The 14,878-nt window shown below is 40.6% G+C and overlaps 1 protein-coding gene across 1 annotated transcript in view; it reads right to left on the reverse strand.

Moving 5' to 3' along the window:
* Window positions 1-9,371: 9,371 nt before the first annotated feature.
* The window catches only part of LMO7 (LIM domain 7), a gene marked incomplete at its 3' end in the record, with an annotated part of 127,873 nt that continues 122,366 nt past the window's right edge, over window positions 9,372-14,878 (reverse strand). The window contains exons 30-34 of the mRNA XM_080614024.1: window positions 14,522-14,741; window positions 13,234-13,506; window positions 11,754-11,862; window positions 9,920-10,022; window positions 9,372-9,415 (exon numbers count right to left, since the gene is read on the reverse strand). Of these exons, the coding sequence (XP_080470150.1) occupies window positions 9,372-9,415; window positions 9,920-10,022; window positions 11,754-11,862; window positions 13,234-13,506; window positions 14,522-14,741 (749 nt within the window). The remainder of the gene's footprint in view (window positions 9,416-9,919; window positions 10,023-11,753; window positions 11,863-13,233; window positions 13,507-14,521; window positions 14,742-14,878) is intronic.

A 14,878-nucleotide genomic window follows, 5' to 3' on the forward strand; every position in this document is an offset into this window, starting at 1 on the left:
GGGCCTTGAGAACCAGATTTTGTGGCGACATGGCACCCCAGAAAGAATTGAATCAGACAATGGGACTCATTTCCGGAATAACCTTATAGACACTTGGGCCAAAGAGCATGGCATTGAGTGGGTATATCACATCCCCTACCATGCACCAGCCTCTGGGAAAATCGAACGGTATAATGGGCTGTTAAAAACTACACTGAGAGCAATGGGTGGGGGAACTTTCAAGCATTGGGATACACACTTACCAAAGGCCACCTGGTTGGTCAACACCAGAGGATCTGCCAACAGGGCTGGCCCAGCCCAGTCAGAACTTTTACATATTGTAGAGGGGGACAAAGTTCCTGTGGTGCACATGAAGAATTTGCTGGGGAAGACAGTCTGGGTTATTCCTGCTTCAGGTAAAGGCAAACCCACTCGTGGGATTGCTTTTGCTCAGGGACCTGGATATACTTGGTGGGTAATGCGGGAAGATGGGGAAGTCCGATGCGTACCTCAAGGGGATTTGATTTTAGGGGAAAACAGACAATGAACTCAATTGTACGCTGTTGCCTGCTATAGCCATCAACTAGAAGTCTGCAGGGCACCAGCGACTGGCTCTGACTTCCCTCCGACCATCATCCCAACAGAGAATGAACTTTGATAGAACCGGATGAGTTCTACAGTAAAGGAATGATCAGCATCAGCAGGCAACGATCCAACGCTGCATACAGCTTCTTCTGCCCTGAAAGACTGTTCCAAGAGATGGAGCCCAACATCATGAACCGAATGGACTCAGTAGTTTTATAGGAATTGGCCTGTGCACTAAGATAACAGTGCACCGAGATGAGAGTGAGGGTATATGGAAAATGTGGGATCTGAGCATGACGTGAATGGTATGGAACAAGGGGTGGATACTGTCCTGGGTTCAGCAGTGGCAGTCAGTTTTTTGTTTTTTTTTTCCTTCTTAGTAGCTGTTGCAGCACTGTGTTTTTGACTTTTGGCTTGGGAACAAAAAAAACTGATAACACCGATGTTTAGACTGACCAAGGACTTTGTGAGTCTCATGCTCTGCCAGGGAGGAGGAGGGGCCGGGAGGAAGCGGGGACAGGACACCTGACCCAGACTGGCCAAGGAGGTGTTCCATACCACAGCACGTCATGCCAGGGGATGGAACTGGGAGCTACCCGGAAGGGCACGTCCCCTGGTCGGGCGGGCTGTCTTTTCCGGCGGGCGGTATCGTATTCTCTTCCCTTGTTATTTCTCTTGTCGTTGTTATTGTTGGTGGCGGCAGTGGTGATTTGTGTTATACCTTAGTTATTAAACTGTTCTTATCTCAACCCGTGGGAGCTGCATTCTTTTGATTCTCCTCCCCGTCCCTCCAGAAGCGGAGGGAAGAAAGGTGGGGGGGGGGGCAGTAGACTGCGTGGTTCTGATTTACAGCTTGGGCTTAAACCACGACACATGGGCATCAAAAGACAGTAACTATTATTTTTGCAGAAGTAGAGATTGATGAAAGACTGCAAGCTGGACACCTCCCCCCTGCCCCAATCAATATCTGCCAAACATAGCAGGAACTAATTGTATTTTGAAGCTGACACTTCATGCTGAGAAATAAAAACAGAATGCGCTTTTGTATCCCTGTCAACTGAGACATGTCAGTATGGGAATCTCTTACAGGTGCTTCCCCAGCACAGGAAAATTAGCAGAACCACACAGGGATTCAGGCCTGGTCATTCCCACAAAAGCAATTCAATGCCTCACTAATTATGACAGAAAAATTTATGCAGCAAAATTCCCTTGTGGACATAAGCTCTTATTTGAACCTATGCATTATGCAAATAAATTCTTATAGAGCTTCAGATTTTTTTTAATGCTCTTGAATGTTATTTCCCCTCCATTCTAGATACGTTCCCAAGAGAGTCTCAGAGTCCTCCCAATGGAGTAATCTTGCATTTTTTAATTGATGTAAGAAATAAGGCCTTATGTACAGGTAAAAGAAAGAAAAAAAGAAAACAGGGACTGCATCAAAGTCACATGTGCAATGTAAGAGAGAAAAAAGAAAAAAAAGTTAATCAAGTTAAATGAATGAAAATAAAATTCTAATAAGCCAGAAAGCTCATTAAAATAGCTAAAAATAAAATTAACATTTTTAAGAGTGTTAATTAATCACTGGAACAATTTATGTTGACAGGTGGTTGATTCTCCATCATTTGCATACTTCAGATCTGCACAGGGCTTCTTTCCAACGCAGAACACTGTTGTTCACACCAAAGTTCTGTGCTCAATACAGGAATTATTGGGTGAGAGGCTCTGATCTTCGTAGGGATATGGGCAGATCAGATGATTGCAGTAGCCTGACCTGACCCTGAAATCTTTGACTTTCCACCCCGGAAGAGCCATATGCAATTGATACACCAATAAATAGCCCATCTGGTTGACTGCCTGGGGCAAAAGAAAATTCCAGTTCAGGGAATCAGAAACACTCGCTAGAGCACAGCTACTTTTAAAAGGCCATTTAAAAAGGCACACGCTGCGCTGACCACAAGCCTGTTCTCGCTACATTGTGTATATTGAACTGTCCAACAGCCCTAGCTTTTTCTGTCTTTCTTCTATTACAACTAATGAAGAGAATCTGTGTGTACACACACCCTTGTACATACTTTTTTTGTTTTGTTAAGTGCTTTGATGCTTTGTACAATGTTGACTGTTAAGGCAAGCCCATAGAAGCTATTAATTCCCATCGCACGACACACGTCTTTTGAGTGTTTGCTGCCTAAAGCAGCTATTTAATTGTCAAGTTTGTTTCCAGTAGGTTGAACCAATTAAAAGAATTCTTCAAGCTTTAATAAACTGATACCCCACTGCTCATCCTAGAATTTTCCTCTTGTGAGCAAGTGCTCTACATCATCCACCTGTGTTGTTTTATGTTGGTGCCCCTAGCTCCCAGGAAGCATGAAGCTAAAATGAAAATGCTGAAGAGCTTCCAGCAGGAAGCTGCTCTGTCATGCAATTATTCCTGCTGCTAATAGCCTTCCATTACAGCCACAGCATAGGCTTTGCTAATCCATTATAAATGACTGGTTGGAATTTAAAACACTACTGCAAGCACTCTAGTTTTCACAAGCTCAATTTGTCACACTTCAAACCCTTTTACCCTCTGTAAAGTGACAAGGTGGTACATGTTACAACAGCTATTACCTAAGGGAAGTGTTAAACTTATCACTTGGACCTTCCACAGGGTTCATCTGTGAGGTACTTTCCCAAAAATAACAAGACTGGCTCTGCCCATTTCTGCCATCAGCATGAGCTCTGAATTCAGACACTGGGCTCCAACAAAGGGCTTGCTGCATAAATCTCGCCACTAACCAGCACTGCCCGCAGTGCTGCAGCTTGCCTGAAGAGATGAGTGCATGGGTAATTGAGCTTGAAATTTCTGACAAATTGTCTGTAAAAAGTTTCTTAAGGAAATATCAACAAAATTAAGAGCATGTGCAATCCCCTGAATTCCACTTTGAGATGCTCAATTCTTTTGTTTTTACCTCTTAGAGAAAACCCACAGTGAATTCATACTGGAAGAAAACATTTTCTACTTTTGAAGTGCTACTTTATTTATAAGCACTGCCCATGTCACAGCCACTATCCATAGACCATTCAGTTCCAAAGTTATATACAAATGTACATTGGAAGCAATTAGCTGGCATCCTTCAAGCCTAAAGATAGGATAGGTGGAGAATTTAGCTGAATCAAAGGTTTTTTTCAGATATTTTGGGAAGAATTCATTCAGCATTAAGATAATTAAACATAGGCGTGTAAAAATGCAACTGCCTATGTGCAAGCCAGGGTCAGTAAAGCTTAGACAAATACCTCACCTGACAGTGGACACCTACTCACTGGCCTGTGAAATCACACACACCTTTGTTCCATTGTCTCTAGGCAGTTGAGCTTGATTCTGTGCTGGCTCATAAATCTCTGCTTCCCATTCAGAAGCTCTAAAGCCTCCCATGAGACATGTGCTTGCAGCTGCATGAGTATCTCCCACATCTGCACCACAACCCTCCCATTCCCTGTCTAGATGCCCTGGACAGCTGACAACATCCCAAGTAGCACCAAACACACCAGAGTACAGGACAGAGCACAGCTCTAAATCCATTCAGGTTTCAATAGCAATGCAGAGGCCTAGCTCACTTGTAGACACCTGCATTTAAGGGTTTTAAGCTTAAACAGAGTGCTTGAAGGTGTTGAACTGAGGGAGAGTAATTGGTTCTTCTTCCTTGAACAGCATCTTAAAAAAAGAATCCAACAAAATACAGCAAAACCCTCTACTAGAAATCATCCAGGTTATTTTTCTGCATGGTAAATGTTCTCTTCACCTCTATCCCTGCTTAATACTGTTTTAAGTAGCAGTTGATTAATAAAACCGCAAACAAAATCCAACGAGACTGCTCAGATTCAGTTACACATCACGCCTCCACCATGCCAGATGGGGAGAAAGGCCCAAGATTAAGAGAAAGTTCTCTGTACAGCTCTCATTACTTTGCAACTTTAGTATAATTTAGCAAACGTGACCCTTTTTTATATACAATCACGAAAAAGTCTTTTTATTGCACAAGCTGCACTTACACACTGCCATCTTGTGTTGCAAGCAGATTATCATTTTTGCTGAACCCAACACACTCTAAGTAGTTCAGCAACGACCAAATTCCCACATACCACATTTGTAAAGTGGGTTTCTTTGCCTACTCGTATCCAGGGGACGGAGAGGAGGAAGGAGCTTTTATTGCTCACATTTGCCAACTTGAATTAGCAAATGCAGTTTAAAGGAGCCTTGTTAAACCAGGCTTTTAACGTGAGGGAGAAACTCATCTTCAGCTCTGCAAGAGTTTCAATTTTGGCTCTTTGAGCCCATTAAATCTGAAATTCCACTCACTGTTTGCTCACAGGCAAGCAATATGGTACAAGCTAATGAAATAATCTCTTTTTCTGCAGACATTTTATGGGAAAATGAAACTGGGAGCCTGCATGGAAACACCTGACACCATTTAGGAAAAGCCAGCCTGGTTCAGAGCACATCACTCCAGGTTGCGGGACACCAGGCAGGCAGCTCTATCAGCATTGCAAACTGCAGGATGATGAGTTTTCTTTTCTCCCTCCATTCTTCACCCCAAAGTGATTTCTGCACCCAAATGATTCCCAGGGACAGGGCAACATGACTAAGCTCAAAATGCAAAAGACACCATGGCCATTCCTGTGTTTTCTCTCAGCTTTGCTGCATAACGCAACACCAGGACAAGGGAAATCATGCATAGGCTAGGATAAATCCATTGATGCCTTGGAGTTTGAGAAACTTTGGTGTGTGACAAACAAATTTTGTGTCTGTTTCAGGGCTGGTGATGGGGATTTGTGGGTATCCATAATTTATTTGAGGCAATCTTGTTCCACAAGCAGCAGAGACAAGCCAGGCTCCCAGAGAACTGCATGAGCAGGTAGTGTGAATATCCCTCCATAGTCTGTATTCGAGGTCTTCAGATCACAGAGTTCTCACCTGAGGTGTACCATGCCATTACTTACCACAATAGCAGAAACATCACAGGAGACACTTTAAGTGAATTGGGGGTTGAACTAGATGAGCTTTGAACTGAACTGGGGGTTGAATTAGATGAGCTTTGACGGTCCCTCCTAACCCATATTCTATTCCATGATTCTGTGAATACCAAAAGCCAAGGCCAAGTCACAAAGTGGCAAGTCATCAAGTCACAGCCAGTAGCTGTAGAAGGAGCTTGGCAACTTTGGATTGATGAGGCATTTTAAATTTTTTACATATTTTTTTTATATATTTTTTTTCATATATTTTTTTCTTTTAAAACAAAATTGTGGGAAAAAAAAGTTCGGCACTTTGTAATTCAGCATTTATTAGCAGGGAGTTCCTTGGCACAAAGCAGAACCCATACATTCAGCGGAAAGATCAATAAATCAAAGCGAAACAGGAGATGGGCAGAGTTACAAGCAGAAGTTACAGGAGGCCCACACAGGTGAAGTTTCCTCACTATATGAAATAACAGCATGACCTTCCCTTGCTGCTCCCAGCTGTCACAATTACAACCTGTGCCCACAGTCTGCTAGCTCTCCTATATGTCCCTGAGATCTCCTGAGTGGAGAGTACTGTAAGCTCCTTTGGCACTCTCATCATGGCTCCTCTTGGTGCCATGTACCAGCTGAAACACAGAGTGCCAGCACCCTTCCTACATCTCCTCTTCCTCCTACACTGTCCTATTCCTGTTTCATCCACAAAATTCTCCCACAAATTCCTCTCCTCTACATCCCATGTTTTCTTCGCTGCTTCCAAGGAAGCGTATGTAACTGGACATGAAAGGATTTGGGGAAGCCACTGACCAAAGCAATTTGGGAGCCATTGCTGAAAAACACATAGCACACATTCCAGCTGCATTTGCAGAAGGAGCGGACTCAACCCAAAATATTTTCAGCACCTCATTTCTAGCCACAGCAGAGGAGTTCTGGGGAACTTCTACCTCTTCCAAGAGTTGTGCTTCAGGGATGAGCATACAGGACAAAGAATTTTCTCGACACTTGTATTAAATGCTGAAGGGAAAAAGCATGAGGAGCTTGACTGGAGAACTAGATACAGAGTTTGATGTCTACTGTAAGGGAAAGAGAGGAGAGCACATGTTCTTGCACATACTTAGGTGGCCATGCTAATCATCTCATAAAGAATACTTTCCCAAGATGAAATTCAAACAATTTTGTATTTCAGCAAATGACTTTAGACACATTTAGCTAGATAGAAAAAAAAAAAAAAATCTCACAAATGCAACATCAGAAATTTTATTTACAAATATACTGTAATTCAACAACCATTCTCCACTCCGTTTGTGGAGGAAAAAGTGATAGTTATATTTTTCAACTGAGAAAAGAGAACTCTTCCCTTTAAATGGATTCCACAGAATATTATGCCAACACCACTGAGCAAACAGACTATTCTTTGCGTTTAAGTTCCAAAAAAGCACATAATTTTAGAAACCGGCATATGGAAAGCAAACATTTGTGTGCATTTAAATGCAGCTTCATATTAACCTAGAGAATTCACTTTCAGTATATGTCAAAAATAAAGACAGCAATTGCAAATATATATTTATATTAAGCTATTTCTCTAATGCTCATTTCAAGAGCTCAGACACAAAATACCCTCTTCATATACCACTGAAAAGTCAACTAGTTGATTATAAGCCTCAAAAATATTTTGCAGTTGTTACTGAAAATATATTTATTTTCTCTTGTGCTCTCAGTATTTGAAGCTGAAAAAGTGAAAGCATTTTCCCAGATATTTCCTTACTGCAATTACTTTCTTATAAATAAAAATAGTTATATAGAGAATACAATGCATTGCTATGGAGACTAGACAAGCAAGTGCTACTCTTAGAAAACACACACATACACACAATGTATATATTTATAGATCTACATCAGCAGCAATCACCTCTTCTTTTATCTGCAACAGTGGTTTCATATCTTCATTTGCTTCACATGGAGGTTGGTTGTCCAGCTGTTTGAGAGAGACAGCAGAAATTGTAATTAAAGTCTCACTGCTGAAGAATCTTAATGACAAGAATTAAAATGTCCAGGTTAGAAACAGTCAGATAATGGTACTTCCAGTATCTACTGAAAACAGTAACACAAAGTAAGGCATACATTCTGAATCTAGCAATCCAAATTTAATGAACAATACAAATTTGAATTTAAACCAATTATAGCACTGCAAGTATTTCAGGCCATGTAATATTCCACAGAACATGCACCTTACCAAGTTTTGAAGAATTATTTTTAGTATTAACATAGAAACAGGGTGACAGTTTTTCTAAATTTACCCTGCAAGAATTAAAATTTGCTAAATAACTGTAACAATATTTTTAAAAGAACTTTTTTATCCGTTCTGCAGATATTTGTGGGCATCTGCCAATAAACTGGTGTTTCGCTACAATGTTGCAAATTTAAACCACAAAATTAACATAAAAATGTGCAAAAATATCACACCATAAAATTACACTGTGTCAAATATCAATCCTAAAGTTTTGCAAACCTTTTAGCTAATATGTTCACATTCCAAACTAACAGATAATTAAGCTAGGCTGATTGTCAAATGCCAACTGCAAGCAAAGTAATCTGCATCACAGACCAGTGCTATGCTGTCAATATATTTTCATTGCAGTAATAGCATAGCTGGTTTTTGCATTATTCAAATAGCTAATTTCAATTACTAATCACTAATTTAAATACTTTATTCTGTACCTACAGGTTCTCACAATTCCCGATTTGCCCATATCTCATACAATTATGGTTTCAGGTGTTCACTGGCCTGAGTAGATGCAGTCTGAAGGGAAGGGAATAGAACTGTTTCCTCACAGATCAGCTCTGCTTCTGAAACATACTGCTGTGATTTTATGGGCTGTAATGTCAAAGAAAAACTAAATAACAATTTATTAATGATAAAATTTTTGGTTACTGCCATCACCAAATCCTGAATGTTTTCTTGGCAGAGAATAATAAAAAAAGATACTTTTTTTTTTTTGTTGTTTTCCCCTCAGTACTTATCCAACTCATCCAGTACTTTTGCCCCCAAAAGAAAAGAAAAGGATAAAATAACATGAGCAGGCTCAAGATTGAGTCTTCCATGCGTTTGAGTGCTTCAATAGGAACATGGTCACTTTGGTGTAGTCATGTCATTACCAAGGAGATAAATTCTCTGAACATTATCTCAGTGAGATATGATCCAGTGCTCTGGATCACCTCCAGATGGGAGTGATTCTCTTCCTCCTTCCCTTGATCACAGTGGCATCCCTGCACCTAACATTAGCCTATGCTAATGCAAAGTTAGTGTCAAGGAGAGGTGTGTTGTTTTCTGGTTTTAGTTTGTGAACCACAGAATCACTTCTGTGATGCAGGCAGCTTTTCCTCTTCCTGGAAACAACAACAGCATCAGATGCAGAGCTTCTCTGTTTTTATAAGCTTAGCTTCTCAGCCAGCCGGCACCCAAGTCCTGCTCAAGTGCTGTAGCAGGAGTATCCTGTTCCCTTCACTGTCTTCTGGTCCACCATGAGAAAAATGTGCCAGGCTCATGAAGAAACACAGACACATTTCTCAGGAAGTAATTCAGAAATGCTTTTCCTTTGCTGAATTTCATAATTCTAGAGAGTTCTGTATTTGCTACATAAACAGAAAGTCATATAAAACTCCTGAGACTTGTCAAAATCAGGAGGTTGTCTACCATCATCTATGACAGCAGAAATAAACCCTCAACACCATTATTCAAAGCCTTCACATCATGCTCCAATAAATCAGAATTCTGCAAACCATAATAAAGGAAAAAATTTATACTGCACCTTTTAATTAAGATCTGTAAGTAAACCAATTCCTCCTGAACTTGCACCTAAATAAATAACCAATCACAGACCTATAATTCCAATAATAATAGCATTGCGAAAAGAAACCAGCATTTGTGCCACCTGCACAGGATAAACTAATAGCTTTCCAGGTATGCAACAGGACTGAGTTAAATACATATTCAGATTACTTTTTAAAAAATATACACAATTTTTCAAGCAGACTTATCAAGACAAGCCTGCTCCGCAACTGACAACTCCCTGCCACCACCTTATCAGATCTATGAGGAAAGCAGGATGACCAGGCTGTCTGCTTGGAGCTGCTCAATAACAAGGTGGTAAAATCAGCTACCAACAAGTTACAAGTTAGGAATGACTACCCTACAAAAGACAGAAACTGGCAATCAAACCTTGCTGGACCGTATTCAACTAATATACCATCTTAAAGCTAAACATGAAAGCTATTGAGCGGCTCAGCTGCGCAAATGCTTGGGGCTGTAACAGCACAGAGAAGAGCTACAATCACGCACACTGCAGTTTGATTGCCTTACTTTTAAATCTGATATAGCAGTCATTGCAGAAGAGTTTGTCGTTTCGGATCCTAACTTCAGCTCCAGAGCGGGATCCCCCGAGGTCACATCCACAGGCAACACACTACGAGACAGATGAATAATTAGCAATTCCTTACAAAATATCAAGAAACAAAAATGATGTTCAAAAGCAGCTTGGATTAAGCTCAAAGCAGCTTGAATCATAAACCCACAATCACTAGAAGCAAATGTATAACAATTAGTAGGTTAAAATGCAGCCAACCCTGAGAATATATTTTAAGGTGACGACTGGACAATGAATAGCAGAGATACACCAACTAAGCAAACATAGAGCAGACAATTTTTTAGAGATTAGTTCATTAAATCTAATTTGAACTTCAGTTTCTCTGAAAGCTAAAACTGGCTTGCCATGAAAAAAGACTTTTTCTCTAGATGGCAACAGCAATTTTGGCACAGAACACCTGGGTGTGCTACTTGCAGATTTCCATGTGGCATTATCCATTGCTAGTGCCCTCAGCTCTTTGGCACACAACGCCCCAAATACTCAGGCATGCCCAATTTCCTGGGTTTGCATCTTGGAAACAAGTCCTTATTTAGAGGGAAGGGGCTGATTTCATTTTTCTTGAGTAAGCACATGAATAAGTGGCTTGGATAGCTTTCCGCTAACATTCATCTATTTAACTATGGTGGCTGAACATGTATTTGCTGTGAACACGAACCACCTCTGGAAGGAATGTAACCCAAAACATAACACACTCCTTACTGAATTTATGAAGCAAAATATTCAGCTGACTACAGAAGGACAGTTAGTTTACTGGCTTAAATTAATAATAAATCTTCTGGATGGCAGTCTGTTCAACAGCTCATTAATCTTCAGAAATTTGAAAACCAAACTTGGTATTTTCTCACATAAGCTAGGAGGTACAGGTGGACTCCATTGTACAGAATACATGTTCTGCAGAAAGCGAATGACAACTGGTCCCCATGAATCACTCCTGTCCTTCCTTCTCAGGCAGGCAGGACCAGGAAGAGCTTTGAATCAATGCCTTGTAATACTCTAGATGATGTATCTGAGCTGGGCCCCGAAGTGTTCTGAACCAGACACAGAAGTCTTTCTTAAAGCCATGGAAAGAAGTAGAGTCCCACAGCACCTCCAAACCAGAGTCTAATTCCCCATCTGGTGCTAAGGCAGGGGAACTAGAAGTGTTTTTATATCTTCTGCAGTCAGGCATTTATTCTTTCAGCTCTGTGTATACCCCAAGCTGACTGAAAATAATGTAACTGTCTCAGTGCTGCAGCTTCTGACCAGGGCTGAGTAGCACTAAACACTGCTTCTGGTTTGGTGCAGGGTTTTCTCCTGCCAGGTTAATGCTGTCAACATGCCTTGTCCTGGGAAACACCGTGGAAACACTGTTTGCTAGGATTACCTTAGAAACAATTGGTCACCTTAAATGATTCAATTGCCAGGGTTGGTGTAGGATTTATTTATTTATTTTTATTTATTAATAAGGACCTGGTTTCTCTAGGAGAACTGCTTCAGCCACTTCTGATTTTTTGCTGCCTATTCAAAAAAGAAAGACCGATCCCACTGTCGACATGCCCCTTTTACTTGTCAAAGTCCTGCTTGTTAGCTCCGGCATTTAAGAAATACTTCTAGAGTTGAGTGCTAAATGCCTGTGGATAGGACTGCCTCATGGAAATATGCATGCACCACGCTGACAAGAGTAGAAGGCAAAGCAAGTGATTAGTAGAGCCCCTGTGAGCATAACACTGAGTAGCCATGCGTGCTCCTGATTAGATCCTGTTCCTTCACGATGTGACTCTCAGCTCTCACCTTAAAGCAATGTAAATGATAACAAAGACCAAGAGACTCAATGATCATGGCTGCTCCTTTGCCCAGAACGTTATTACAGTATGAACAGATTTTCTTCCCACTGACTGACCTAAATATAGAATGAAAATCCTTAAAAACAGCTTGAAAAGTTTTAAAAGACAAAGAAAAGTTACCAAAAACTTTGAGATTAAAAATAAACACACATTGATAAAAAAAAAAGTAAACTAAAAGAAAAATAAAATGAAAATTAATATTATTTACAGTAGATCTGAAAGCTAAGGAAAGCTGAAGTGTCATAATTTAGATCAAAGTTACATAGGAATGAACAAAGAAATTCTGTCACATTCTTGGGATATTCACTATATACAATACTTTCTTACAATACGTTCTACAAATAAACATAAGAAGCATATCCTTAAGTTTGGAAAGCAAGAACACAAGTTTTGTGCTCCTGCCTTATTTCTTATTTGTGGGGAATTATCCCGAAGGCTAAGTTTTTGCAAGCACCCCTGCCAAGTCCCACCATCTGCACCTTGTTAGATAACAGAAGGCTAGTCCCACACATACACTATTAACTCTTTGAACATAAGCCATACAGAGGTCAGATTCCAAAGATCTACCAAGATATTATCAGATGGAAGTAAGACCAAGATAAGTAAACATGGTTAAGAAGGTAATTTTCTTACAATTATAAAGCATGTAGGAGCCTAGCTTTAAAAAGACAAAAAAAAAAAAAAGTCAATTTATCACAAACTGCCTGAGAATGTAAGAGCTAGTAAATCAGTGTTCTGACTGCTGTTATATGTAATACATGTAATTGTGTGGGGATGAGTCTCCATAGTCTTATCCCAAGGTATTTTTAAAATGTTTCAAGTACATAAACCAGCAGTTATCTACCCTACCACAATGGTGGGAATGGAACTGAATTCCATTTTTGTTTCAAAATATGTTGCAATTCTTGCTTTCTCCTCCTAGATTAAAAAGAACATCCTACTCTCTAATTCTCTGGGGTCACGGGTTATGAGCATTCCTGAGTGCTCCTTGAGATGATACTGACCACATGCCAGAAAGGGGGGAGGAGAGGCCAAGATGAGGGCCATAAAAAGCGTGTGTTTCAGGAATCTTTTTTAGAACAAACCTAAGAAAATAAATGTCAGAAATGCCACCTGGAGTAGGCAATCATTTTGGTAACCAACATAACAGCTTGGAGACTGGAGATTTATTATTCCAGTTCCTTTAATTTTTTTAACCAATGCCAAACAGTGATGACAAACCTGGGGAATTTTCTGAATGACTGGAGCAGGGAGGTAATACCAGCCCAGATTTCACCATCCTGCCCAGCCAGAAAACTCAGGTAATTTTCAGACTTGTTAATCAATGTTATGGGCAAGATCACTGCTGTAGGCCACCATATACACCAAGTCTGCTCATTATTGCAGCCCAACATTTATACCTTCCCAGCAGAAGGGCACCCACTCACCTGCTGCGTGTCTGGGAACCTGGCTGGGAAGCAGAGAGGGGAGATTGAGCCCGGGGGGCTGCCTGGGACACAGAGGGGGCTCTCTGAGAGGTGGCCACTGGAGGTGCTTTGCTGGAAGAAGGAGTGCACATGTAGGCTCGGTTTGAAGTGGACACCGGGCGACCGAAATCGTGGTTAGAGGATAGAGATGAAGAGGAAACAGACTGGTTCAGCCATGAGTGGTGCCTCCATGAGCTTGTTCTTGAAGAATCAAGATTATCCAAAGATTCCCCTCTATAACAGAGGTACACACAGACATGTAAATGGCAGTATGGCTGGAGCAGAAGAGCTATATTCGTATTTTTAAAAAAAGAAAATCATTATCCTAGCATTTTTAAGATTTTCTAGCATGAATATGCTTGTCTGATCACCAAGAAATATTGTTCATGTACAGACTTAGAATGCTTAAGAAGCAAGTTATCCTTTGTGTACAGTCCTAGTCTCATGGGAAAAAAGCAGGAGAGGCGTAAGAGAGGTGGCACTTAACCACTTAATAAAAGCAAAACACTCTTCACTGCAGCCTTATCAGGGTGAACTGTATCAAAACCCGTTGTACAGCAACAGACCTCAGATACCAGGTTTGTTTTTGTTTTCTCCAAGGGATACCAGATCGAAAATAACAAACCACCCAGGCTGGATAGCATAGTCTAGGTACAAGGTGTTGGCCCAATTGCCAAACACTCTCCTGACTGATAACTGCCGTTTTCCAAGCAATAAATCCAACATTCATACATTACTTAAAGCAAGAAACAAACTCCAGACTGACATATTTCTATGTTAAAAAAAAAAAAAAAAAAAAGCGCATACTCCTTAGCCATAATACTAATTTCAACAAGAAATTGTCATGCTGAAGTTCTTAAGCACATCTGTCAATGACAAGGCACACTATTGATTTCCATTGCTGGTATAGCAACCAAGAAATAAGCAGCTGAGTTATTTTGAGGTCACATCCACATTCCTTGCTTATAGAATCATAGAGTCAATTTGGTTGGAAAAGACCTTTAAAATCATTAAGTCCAACCATTACCGCAGGACTGCCAAGTCTACCACTAAACCATGTCATTGCAAAAACCCACATTTAATCCCAGCTGCAATACAACTACTTTCTTCTACCTGTGCTGCTGTGCAGTTTATTTTACAGCATTTCACAGACCTGATTTGCTCTGTGCCCTGTAATACAAGTTGAAGTTTAGAATAACCAAACAAAGATATTTGATAAGAGACTGTTATTTTTTAATGCGATTCCTACCTCCTCATACTACTGTTGTACAGACTAATGGGCTCCTTATGTATACTGGAACTGCGTTGCCTAATCCAGCTGCTGTCTGTGTGTAGAGATGTTTTCTTTCTCATTTCCTGGAGGATTTGCTGTCTCTCCAGCTCTGCTGCAGACAGGTTGTGCTCCTTCTGAGACTTCTTCTGTGACTCACTCGTGTTCCAGGACCTCTCCGAATACTTGCTCTGGGTACCTGTGTGGACAACAGACACAAACTGCAGCTAGACACCTTAAGGCACAAAAGCAGTTATCACACATGCAGTACTCTGACTAGAACTCCAAAAGCAGTCATTCACCACACTCACAAGTTTCTCCAGTTCCTTTTTATAG

Source organism: Psittacula echo (genome assembly GCF_963264785.1).
Source record: "Psittacula echo genome assembly, chromosome: 3".
Classification (NCBI taxonomy): Eukaryota; Metazoa; Chordata; class Aves; order Psittaciformes; family Psittacidae; genus Psittacula; species Psittacula echo.